The sequence below is a fragment of the Myotis yumanensis genome, unplaced genomic scaffold (assembly GCF_028538775.1).
Source record: "Myotis yumanensis isolate MYYU_CA2020_CCGP unplaced genomic scaffold, mMyoYum1.0.hap1 SCAF_1, whole genome shotgun sequence".
In the NCBI taxonomy this organism is placed as follows: Eukaryota; Metazoa; Chordata; class Mammalia; order Chiroptera; family Vespertilionidae; genus Myotis; species Myotis yumanensis.
The window spans coordinates 30,404,258-30,415,910 of NW_027223752.1; the positions used below are offsets into that span (position 1 = coordinate 30,404,258).

The window sequence follows — 11,653 nt, forward strand, 5'->3', positions numbered from 1 at the left end:
TCAACCTCCGGCACAGTCTAAAATCTGTGTAACTAGTAATTAAGGGGATCAGAGGAGAAGCATAGGCCTAATCCCTCCCTGATCCCTCAGTCCTTTACCAAGCCTTTTCCCCTGCGCGAAGGGTCCCTAAAGCGGCTTCCAGAGCAGGTAGCTGTTTATGGGGTAAGACCTCCCTGGGTTCCAGGCTGGCCCTGCTCCTTTTAATAGTGTGGTGATTCTCATCTAGCTACGTAATTAAGCCCGTGACTCCAGTTTCCTTATCTGTAAAAGTTTTTTTGGGTGACGATCACAGCTCTGGTCACACGCAGTGTCAGTGTTGAGTTGTATCAGACTACTGGCAGGAAAAAAAAGTGGCACTTTCAAACGGGGTAATTTGAGGAGCGTTTCAGAACGGGACTATTTGCAAAGAAATGGGCAAGGTTAAAAAATGGTTTGGCGCAGAGCCTTGGGTCTGAAGGCTCAAGGGGAGAGGGCTGCCTGGCATGGGTGTAGCCTTCAGAGAGAGGCAGGCACCTATGGTGAGGTGGCAGGAGTGGTGAGAATGAAAACTGACCACATTGTCCTCTTGCCCTTGGGTATCTTGTGAGTTTTCAAAATAGCCACTTGCTCTCTTTGGCTGAACCTAACCATACAGCTCAGCCTACGTGGGTATAAAGCAGGGTGGAGAACGGTAGATGGAGCGCATGGAAGATGCCCAGCAAATGGAGGCTCAATAAATTTTATAAACTGAACAAAAAGATATCAGATGAGGTCCCCAGTCTCAGAGTTTCGAGAGCTTTCCCCAGTCCACCTCCTTCAGTAATTGCTGCAGCATATTTTTTTAAATTTAAATTCTTTATTGTTGAAAGTATTACATATGTCTCCTTTTCCCCCCCATTGACTTCTTCCCGGCTGCTCCCTGCAATACATTTTAAACACCTGTTGTTTAAAGTGTTTCAGGTTGGCCCAAGCTGGTTTGGCTCTGTGAATAGCAGTGATGGCGAACCTTTTGAGCTTGGCATGTCAGCATTTTGAAAAACCCTAACTTAACTCTGGTGCCGTGTCACATATAGAAATTTTTTGATATTTGCAACCATAGTAAAACAAAGATTTATATTTTTGATACTCATTTTATATATTTAAATGCCATTTAACAAAGAAAAATCAACCAAAAAAATGAGTTAGCGTGTCACCTCTGACACGCGTGTCATAGGTTCGCCATCACTGGAATAGAGCATCAGCCTGAGGACTGAAAGGCCCCGGCTTTGATTCTGGTTAAGGGCCCATGCCCCAGTTTGCGGGCTCAATCCCCCATAGGGGGCGTGGAGGAGGCAGCTGATCAATGATTCTCATCATTGATATTTCTGTTTTCTCCCTCTCGCTGACTCTCTGAAATAAAAAATATATATATTTTAAAAATAGCTGACTGGCGTGCAACCCATGGGATGAGGCCAGGTTAATACACCTCATAGCGACTGGTTGATCGGTCATTGTAGACGTTATGCCGTTAAGGTCGCTGGCCTTTTATTGTATAGGACTAGAGGCCCGGTGCACAAAATTTTGTGCACTCGGGGGAGGGAAGGGGGTGCCCCAGCCCGGCCTGTACCCTCTCGAAGTCTGGGACCCCTCAGGAGATAACGACCTGCTGGCTTAGGCCTGCTCCTGGGTGGTAGAGGGCAGGCCCAATCCCTAGGTGCAGCCCCTGGTCAGGCTCAGAGCAGGGCCGATTGGGGAGTTGGGGCGCTGCCCCGTCATGCACAGAGCAGGGCGGATCGGGAGGTTGCAATGCCACCCTCAGTCACGCTCAGGGTAGGGCCGATTGGGGGGTTGAGGCACCGGCCCCTGTCACACTCAAGGCAGGGTCGATGGGGAGGTTGCAGCGCCACCCCCTGTCATGTACAGAGCAGGGCCAATCAGGGGGTTGGGGTGCTGCCCCCTGTCACGCACAGAGCAGGGCCCATCAGGGGGGTTGGGGCTCCGTACCCTGTCATGCACAGAGCAGGGCTGATCAGGGGGTTGGGGCACTGCCCCCTGTCACTCACATAGCAGGGCCAATCAGGGGGTTGAAGAGCTTCCCCCTGTCACACACAGAGCAGGGCAGATCAGGGGGTAGGGGCGCCGCACCCTGTCACACACAGAGCCGCAGGCCAATCAGGGGGTTGGGGAGCTCCCCCCTATCAGGCACAGAGCAGGGCTGATCAGGGGGTTAGGGCGCCTTCCCCTGTCAGGAACAGAGCAGGGCAGATAGGGAGGTTGTGGCCCCGCCCCCTGTCACACACAGAGCCGCAGGGCGATCAGGGGGTTTGGGCGCTGCCCCCTGTCAGGCTGATCCCAGTGCCGGGAGCCTCGCAGCTCCGCTGATCCCAGTGCCGGGAGGCATATTACCCTTTTACTATATAGAATAGAGGCCTGGTGCACGGGTGGGGGCTGGCTGGTTTGCCCTGAAGGGTGTCCTGGATCAGGGTGGGGGTCCCCACTGGGGTGCCTGGCCAGTCTGGGTGAGGGGCTGAAGGCCGTTTTCAGGTTGGCGGGTGACTGAAGCTCCCAACTGCTCCTTGTTTTCTTTTTTTTTTTCTATTCTGGGCCAGCTTTAGCTCTGAGGCCTCGCTGCTGAAAACATTGATACAATGTTGTGGTCAGGCTGGCTGAAGCCCAGCTGACTGAAAGCCGGTTTCTGGGGTTTTGTTTAGCTTCTATATTTGCAACATAGTTGCTTAGAGTTGCAGTTGAGAGGCCGGCAACTCAGGCGGGGAACGTTGGAGTTCGCCATCACTGGAGCAAGCAAGCCTCCCTGTTCGCTTTAGTGCATGGCTGCCGGCCGCCATCTTGGCTGACAGTTAATTTGATAAAGATATGCTGATTAGCCAATGGGAAGGGTAGCAGTCGTACGCTAATTACCATGTTTCTCTTTTATTAGTGTAGATAATATTTCATTTATGGATGTACCTCCATTTGTTTATTCATTTATCTATTAAAAGCTATCTTGGTTGCTTCCAAGTTTTGGCAATTATGAATAAAGCTGCTATAAACCTCTGTGTGCAGGTCTTTGTGTGGTCATGAATTTTCAACTCCTTTGGGTCAATACAAAGAAATGCAATTGCTGGATTATATGGCGAGAGTATGCCAAACTGTCTTCCAAAGTGGTTATACCATTTTGAGTTCCTATTAACAATGAATGAGTTTCTGTTGCCCTTAGAGAGTGGAAGGGAGGAGGAGAGACAGAGAGAGAGTAACATTGATGTGAGAGAGACACATCGATTGGTTGCCTCCTGCACACGCCCTTACCAGGGCTGGAGATGGAGCCTGCAACTGAGGTACATTACCTTGACCAGATAGAACCCCAGACCCTTCACTCCACAGGCCTAATCAACCACTAAACAACCAACTAGGGCTTCATGACCTTATTTGCCATGAGGGGTCCAATCTTACGCCTGTTTTTTAAAAATATATTTTTATTTATTTATTTCAGAGAGGAAGGGAGAGAGAGAGAAACATCAAGGATGAGAGGGAATCATTGATGGGCTACCTCCTGCAAGCCTACAATGGGGATCAAGCCCGCAACCCGGCCATGTGCCCTGACCTCCTGGTTCTTAGGTCGACACTCTGCCACTGAGGCATGCCACTCAGACTCGTGCTTGTTTTTTAGTTGGGTTGTTTGTTTTCCTATTGTTGAGTTTTAAGTTATTTGTGTATTCTGGATACCAGTCCTTAATGAAATATGTGTTTTGCAGAGATATTTTTTCAGAATCTATGATTGTCTTTTCAATCTCTTAACAATATACTTTTAAAAAATCAATTTGAGACAAATACATTGATACTATGTACTAGGGATTTAAAAAAATAAATGAGACCTTTTATATCTGTAGGGATCTCACAGTGTAGAGGGGAAACTGACCCATAAGTGGTAAGTCCAAACATGTTATAGTAGCTGCTGTACACAGGTACATATAACATAGACTGGGGAACCAGGAACAGAATGGTCAACAGCACATGTTGTGGGTCAGAGAGAGATTTACAGAGGGTCAGCCTATGTAAAGGCAAGAAGTTCGACATGTTGAGAGTGTACTGTTTTAAGAGGAACAGTGACAGATGTGGCTAAGAGGAGCAGGAGGCAGATCATTGAGATTTTAATTAGATAAGCATACATGATCAGAATTGTATTTTAGAAAAATTACTTTGGCATCAGAGTGAAGATGATTTGGGAAAAGATTAAACTGTGAGACCAGGTAGGAGTTAAAAAAAAGTGCCCAAACTGAAGCATGGCTTTGCTTTAGATATGGAGGAGACAGTCTGAGGAAGGAAGTAGTAGTATCATCAGGTCTCACTGATGGGTATAGGAGAGAAAGAGGAAGAAAATTGCTAATCAGTAATCACCTGTGTTTTTTGCTTTTCCTGAATGCATTTTGCTATCTGTGTGGAGTAATATATTGTCTCCAGTAGTAATATTAATTTCATTTATACTCATAATTTTAGATAATTGCCTTTAGACAATACAGATTATAAACTATGGAAATGAATTTTTTCCTGATTCTAGTTTATGTAGTTTATATACCAAATTTTGAATGGTCTTGAATTAAGGTGTGTTTTATGTGATTTAATAATTTAGATTATAAACATACATACAAAAAAGCAAAAAAAAAAAAAAAAACCCACAAAACAAAACAAAAAATAAGCATACATACAAGGGTGTATGTCCTAGGTCATGATGTAAAATGTATTTTTTCCTGTAGGGTATAGTGAATAAAGATGAAAAAACACTGAAGTGAAGCATGTTTATTATTGTTTAATAATAAGGTACTATATCTACAATGTTAGATCACAAAAATTCTCTCCTCTAATATACATGATACACGGAAGTGGTACCTGACTTTTAAGTTGTCTCTCAACTCACCAGTCTCAGAAAATTACTTCATTTTATGGTTTGTATTATTTTTTTTATCATTCTGGTAAAATATATCAACAATTCTTTTTTAAAAAATATATTTTTATTGTTTTCAGAGAGGAAAAGAGAGGGAGACAGAAACATTGATGATGAGAGAGAATCATTGATCGGCTTCCTCTTGCATTTCCCCTACTGGGAATTGAGACCACAACCCTGGCATGTGCCCTTGGTCGGAATCAAACCCAGAACCCTTCAGTCCCTGGGCCCACACTCTATCCTCTAAGTCGAACCAGCTAGGGCTATCAACACTTCTTGATTCCACCTTTGGGTATATAGCTGAAGAAAGCCAAACACTAATTCGAAAGAATATATGCACCCTTTGTTCATTGCAGCATTACTTACAATAGCCAAGATATAGAAGCAACCCAAGTGTCCAACAGCAGAGGAGTGGATTAGAAAGCTGTGGTACATATATACAATGGAATATTACTCAGCCATAAAAAAGAATGAAATCTTACCTTTTGCGACAGCATGGATGGACTTAGAGAGTATTATGCAAGTGAAATAAGTCAGTCAGAGAAAGACAAATACTATATGATCTCACTTATAGTATGTTTATTATTGTTTAATATTATTACAGTACCGGGGAGGAGCCTGCCACCGAGGTACATACCCTTGATCAGAATCGAACCACTGAGACAAACCGACTAGGGCTTTGTTGTATATCTTTAATTGAATCTTCTATAATAGGCATGTGTTACATTAGTAACATTAGTGAAAAAATAACATTCAAAAAAATTACCTAGGCGAAACCGGTTTGGCTCAGTGGATAGAGCGTCGGCCTGCGGACTGAAAGGTCCCGGGTTCGATTCCGGTCAAGGGCATGTACCTGGGTTGCGGGCACATCCCCAGTAGGAGATGTGCAGGAGGCAGCTAATCGATGTTTCTCTCCCATCGATGTTTCTAACTCTCTATCTCTCTCTCTTCCTCTCTGTAAAAACTCAATAAAATATGTTTTTTAAAAAATTACCTAAAATATAACATTAATACCAATGACATGAAGTTGATATGATTAGGGAACAAGTTACTCCCGTATGATTATTAAACATGAGACTTGGACTTGTATCTCTCATGTCAACAAACCAATGCATTACAATTTGGAGGAAGCTCCTTTCTGGGTACCTCCAAGATGTGTGCAGAAAAAGGCCAGAATTTGCTTCCAAGCATCTATCTGGGCCTTAGAATGAGCCCTGGGCTCCCCACCCCAGATCACAGGCTTATCCAGTAATCTGTGCAGGGAAGCTGGGCACATGGGAAAGTAAGGAGGCTCGATGTAATGCCCAGTGCCAGGGTAAGAGATGATCTGAGGTTTTTCCTTCCCATGGGTCTGTAGCCGTTCAGAGGCTATTTGGGCATATAACTCACTCCTCCAGTTATGGTCGTCCTGACCAACGATGAAGAGGATAGGCCCCTGGGCCTTCTCTATTGGAATCATGCTGGGGTTTTCACACCCTCCTACAATATCATTCCGTATGTCCACAATGTCCAGGAGGCCTGAGAAATGCGTCTTGATTCTCCTCAGGTCATGGCCCAATGGTGGGATGCAAGTATCCTTGTAGCATATGGCTTTGCTTCCACTGAACCCAGATCCATTGATGGAAACTGTAGCTGAGATGTTCTTCAAAAATGAGGCCATGGAGAGACAAATATCAGCCCCTAAAGAAATGCCCAGAAGGCCAATGCCTGGGCCTTTTACCTGGAAGAAAAGAAGGGAGAAGAGTCAAGAGTCAAAAACCTACCCAATAGAGCAATGTTTTTTTAAATGCAACTAGATGTGCCACTAGATTTAATATGTGAACTGGGCACAAGAGAATCAAACTAAGCTGATAGGAGTTTCTTCCCACAGAGTAAAGAATATCTGGCTGGACACACAGCAAACACATCTTTAACTCACTGGCAAGTTTGGGAATTGGTTACACACATTCCAGAGAATCGACTGTCCATTAGAGAATGCTGAGTCATGGAGCCTATCAAGTTTAGGTGGGCATGGCCAATGTCTCCACATGCCTGGGTTCTAACTGCGTGGAACCAAGTTCTGTTTCAAGAAGTGAATCATTTATCAGATCCCATCAAAATATGCCAGCAAATGATTAACTTTATACAAACAAAGTGAGATTTCAGCTTAGCTTCTGAAATGCGTGGGCAAATTCTGATCAAAATCTGAGAACATACGCTGTTGTCAGAAAAAGATTAAGAAACAAGTATACAAAACTAACAACTCAGAAGCTCCATAACAATAGGAATTTTAATATTACTAAATAATTCCTTTAAATAAAATCTCACATGTATTTTATGGTTAATTCTGCATTGTGACTCCATCTGACAGAGAAAGTGGAACTAGGCACATAAAGTCAAGGAGTCTCCAAAAGAAATCTCTGTGAAAGAGAGTAGAGCACCATCAGAAGAGTATCACTGGCACAAATGCGTGCAAAGTGATACCTTCTGGAAATATATGGAGAGAGAATGATACAATAAAGGACATTAGGAGAACCTGAGGATGTTGAAGCATGTAGCACAGGGCTTCTTCAAAGTAGTCCGTATTTCTGCTGTCGAATTCCTTGGGGAGATCTTCAAGGCCGTAATAAGCTAGAGCCATTGTGGCAAAGCCATGGGCAGCCAGAAGGCTGGCTCGATACTCCAACAGGCCCCCTCCAACACCAAAGAGATCAATGATCCCGGGGAAAGGTCCAGGTCCTCGAGAAGGGAATATTATAAAAGGAAGGTATTGTATTATTGAAAGGTTTTGCTTTCCTTTTAGGCATCTTTCTAAATTATTTAGTGGGTTCATGTGAACCAAAGGGAAGAAAACAGTTCCCTGAATCACTACTGAAAAGAAAAGGAAGGTCCTTAGGGGAAGGAAAACCTATAGGGTACCTTCTCATTGATGAGTTTACCCTTCATATGATTCTATGATAAATTATCTGCAAGAGAAGTAGACATAGAATCAAGAATCTAAGGGCACATTGCTGGGTTTTTAAAAAAGAATCTTAAAACATAATTTTGTGTTGTATTGCATCAACAATGCTTTTTGTTGTGTATTCATATTTCAGCTGTCTATTTAGATCGAGGAAAGAGATACCTAGAGATGACTTTAGGTGAAGAAGGCAGGAAAGTCTGAAGTGTGCTCTGTGGTAGAGAGGCATGTGAAACGGAGGCAAGGCCCAGTGTACCCAGGCCACTAGGGAAGGGTGACATGGCAATAGCTTCCTTGACCATCATTTTGCGGAGACCTGTACGGCTGATGGTGAGAGGCCTGTAGAGTAGTTCATAGCAAAGTGGACAACATACCTACCGACCCTGATCCGGCTTTTTTTTTTTTAATCTGCATAACAGTACCCACCTCATTGGGATATCATATAAATTAAATGAGATTATGCAAACGAAGTACATAGCTCAGAGCCTAACATCAAAACACTCTGTTTTGGTTGTGGGGCCACTTATTTAGTCAAATGCCAACCTCTCTGACCCTGCCTCCGAGCCAAACTCTCTTAACACAGTACAGCAACCACTAAGGGCCAAGCGCATCTGTGGCCGCAACCCGGGCTCACCTGGCGGCAGGAAGAGCGTGGCGCGCACCCGGCCCGCGCGCACCGGCTGCCGCCGCACCCCGGGCGCGAGGAAGTGGCGCAGGTGCACCGTCCGGGCGAGGAGCCGACCTCCGTCAGGCTCGTGGCCGTCGAGCACCTGCAGCTCCACGGCGAAGGGCGTCTGCACGTCCCGCCTCAAAAACCGCCAAAAAGGCTTCTCGGGCTCCAAGGCCCAGAAGAGCCCCATGGGCTCCAGCCCCGCGAAGCTGCCGCCCAGCGCGGGCGCACGCGCCAGGTCCAGCTCGCCGCCGGCGTCGGCGCAGTAGCGCGCGTGGGCCCGGAAGAGCACGTCCCTCTCGTCGCGCAGGGACGATCTCAGCGTGACCCGCTGCTCCGGCGCCAGGCCGCGCACCACGATTCGCACGGGCTCGTCCCAGCGGGAGCGGCCCGCGGGCTCCACCGTCACCGTCGCCGTCACTGTCGCCGCCATTCTGGCCGCGCGCTGCGCTGTCCGGACGGCGAGCGGGGACGCGCAGGTCGGGCTGGAACCCCGTTGCAGGCGGCGGGAGCGCGCCGGGAGGTCGGACCGGATCGCTCAGGCTCCAGGGACGGCGGGCAGCTCAGTCATCTGCGGGGAAGTTTGGTCTCTTCAGAGCCGGGGACCGCGGGCCGGGTACTCGACTCCTCCGAGGTAAAAGCACCGGCGGCTCTCCTGCTCCGGGCGGGGCGGGGCGGGGCGGGCGGGGGGCGCAGGGGCGGCCTGAGGTCCGGGCGTGGCGCCCCACCCGGCGGATGCTTCTCAGTTCAAACCACCCTGGCTTGTGGAAGTTGCTGGGCAATAGATGCGTGGTGACGCCAGCACTGAATGAGTTTAGGCAGAATCCCAAGAATTCCAGCCCCTCTCACAGGAGAGGGTAACTAAAAAAGAAAAACTCTTCTTGGATTCTAAAACACGCTCAGATCAGTTCCATGAATTTCCACCCCCCGAACATACCCGCATAACCAAGCGTTGAGATCCAGGAGCACCACGGCCAGCACCCCGACGGCCACTTTCACCTCCCCCTTCCCGGAGGCACTCTACCCTGGCTCCCACAAAACGTGTTTTTTTTTTTTTTTCTGGCCGTTGTTTATGGAGACGAATCCTTCAATGTGTTTTCTTTAGTATCTTTCCTTTGTTTCTTTCTTCCTCCTTTTTTAAATTTATATTTTTTATGAATCCTCACCCGAGAATATTCCGCCCCCCCCCCCCCCATTGATTTTCAGAGTGGAAGCGAGGAAGGGGGAGGAGGGAGAGAGAAACACCAATGTGAGAGAGAAATATCCAAGGGTTGCCTCCCGCAGGCACCCCTGGCAGGGGCGAGGGATGGAACTGCAACCCAGGGACACGCCCTTGACCGAGAATGGAACTCCAGACCCTTCGCGGGTGGCCAAGGCTGTAACCATTGAGCGCATCAAGCAGAGCTGCTTTAGTGTCTCTGCTTTTGCTCAGTGATGACACCGCCATCTGCTCTGTGTCTGCTCTGCCGTTGGTGATACCAGAAGGAGGTGGCTGTCCAGTAATTGGGCTTCATGCTTCTTTGTTCCTGTTTAGTGGGAGAGCAAGAATTCCAAGTATGTGACTGAAATCACCTCCTTTCCCCTGGGTGGAATGTTGAGATGGGCTTACACCAAACCAAAGATCACCATCATTGAATACCCTTGCATCAGGGTGGAGTTGGCTTAGTCTGGACGCCTAGGACAGTGGTGGGCAAACTCATTAGTCAACAGAGCCAAATATCAACAGCACAACGATTGAAATTTCTTCTGCGAGCCAAATTTTTTAAACGTAAACTATATAGGTAGGTACATTTTATTAACTTAATTAGGGTATTCTTAAGGCTTAGGACAGTGATGGTGAACCTTTTGAGCTTGGCGTGTCAGCATTTTGAAAAACCCTAACTTAACTCTGGTGCCCTGTCACATATAGACATTTTTTGATATTTGTAACCATAGTAAAACAAAGATTTATATTTTTGATATTTATTTTATATATTTAAATGCCGTTTAACAAAGAAAAATCTACCAAAAAATGAGTTTGGGTGTCACCTCTGACTCGAGTGTCATAGGTTTGCCATCACCGCTGTAGTCTATAAGAAAAAGCTGCCCTAACTGGTTTGGCTCAGTGGATAGAGCATCGGCCTTTGGACTCAAGGGTCCTGGGTTTGATTCCGGTCAAGGGCATGTGCCTTGGTTGCGGGCACATCCCCAGGGGGGAGTGTGCAGGGGTCAGCTGATTGGTGTTTCTCTCTCATGGATGTTTCTAGCTCTCTATTCCTCTCCCTCCCTCTCTGTAAAAAATCAGTAAAATATATTTTTTTTTTTTAAAAAAAGAAAAAGCTGACAAAACAAAAAGCACTGTACTGTTTTTGAGTTTCAGGAGAAAAAATGTCAAGAATTGCTTTATTAAAAAATGTAATTGAGGAAATAACACCATAATCACAAGGTAAAGCATTTTTTATTTTAAATACATTAACCTTTAACAAAAAGTGTTGTATTAAGTCATTGTTTATTTTCACATTAATCATTGTTAAAATCACTTATGTAATTCATCTAAATAATGTTTTGCCAGCTTTCAAAACGAAATCATAAAGGCCCATGTGTATAACCAGAAACATAACTTAAAATTTATTTGTACTAGGAGAATACTTATTCATCTAAGAAGATATCAAAGAACTGAAAATATATTTGCTGTGAAAATTCTTAGTAGTTTTACAGCTAAGTAGTAATCCAACTAGTAATTTATAGCTAAGATGTTCACTTCCATTCTTTTTTTGTTTGTTTTAAATACGTTTCTTATTGATTTCAGAGAGAGAGGAAGGAAGACGGAGAACAAAAGAGAAACATCCATGAGAAAGAAACCTCAATCATCTGCCTCCTATGGAGATGGAGCACGAAACCTGGGCATGTGCCCTCTCCAGGAATCTAACCTGTGCCCTCTTGGTTCATGGGATGACACTCAACCAACTGGACCACACTGGCCCTGTTCACCTCCATTCTTGTTTGTTGTTTTTAATCCTCACCTGAGGATATTTTCCATTGATTTTTAGAGAGAGTGGAAGTGAGGGGAGAGTCAGAGAGAAACATCAATGTGAGAGAGACACATGGATTGGTTGCCTTCTGTAGGGCCAGGGATCCATGGAGGTATGTGCCCTTGACTGGAATTGAA

At 45.8% G+C, this 11,653-nt stretch overlaps 2 protein-coding genes across 16 annotated transcripts in view; one reads left to right on the forward strand and one right to left on the reverse strand.

The window, feature by feature from the left end:
* HEATR4 (HEAT repeat containing 4) overlaps nucleotides 1–11,653 on the forward strand; it is an 84,174-nt gene that overhangs the window by 516 nt on the left and 72,005 nt on the right. For 3 of the 15 annotated variants that reach the window (XM_070417001.1, XM_070416978.1, XM_070416993.1), the window contains exons 1-2: nucleotides 8,315–9,139; nucleotides 10,865–10,930. The exons of 3 other annotated variants lie outside the window; for them this stretch is intronic. The gene's annotated coding sequence lies outside the window, so the exon portion shown is untranslated. 9 more of the 15 variants (XM_070416938.1, XM_070416971.1, XM_070416939.1 and 6 more) reach the window with 8 other exon arrangements.
* Nucleotides 4,747–9,150, reverse strand: LOC139011520 (peroxisomal succinyl-coenzyme A thioesterase-like). The gene is made up of 3 exons (XM_070417029.1): nucleotides 8,470–9,150; nucleotides 7,413–7,615; nucleotides 4,747–6,617 (listed from the first exon to the last, which is right to left on the reverse strand). Exons 1-3 carry the CDS (start codon nucleotides 8,936–8,938, stop codon nucleotides 6,012–6,014), a joined length of 1,278 nt encoding a protein of 425 aa, XP_070273130.1. The 5' UTR covers nucleotides 8,939–9,150; the 3' UTR covers nucleotides 4,747–6,011.

What these genes read in the sequence shown, in the direction of transcription:
- LOC139011520 (XM_070417029.1), bottom strand. Translation starts at nt 8,938, where the DNA reads ATGGCGGCGACAGTGACGGCGACGGTGACGGTGGAGCCCGCGGGCCGC. An exon ending in CACGCTCTTCCTGCCGCCAG is followed by an intron (nt 7,616 to 8,469) that starts GTGAGCCCGGGT and finishes TCCCTTCTCGAG; the next exon opens with GACCTGGACCTTTCCCCGGG. An exon ending in ACATGCTTCAACATCCTCAG is followed by an intron (nt 6,618 to 7,412) that starts GTTCTCCTAATG and finishes CTTTTCTTCCAG; the next exon opens with GTAAAAGGCCCAGGCATTGG.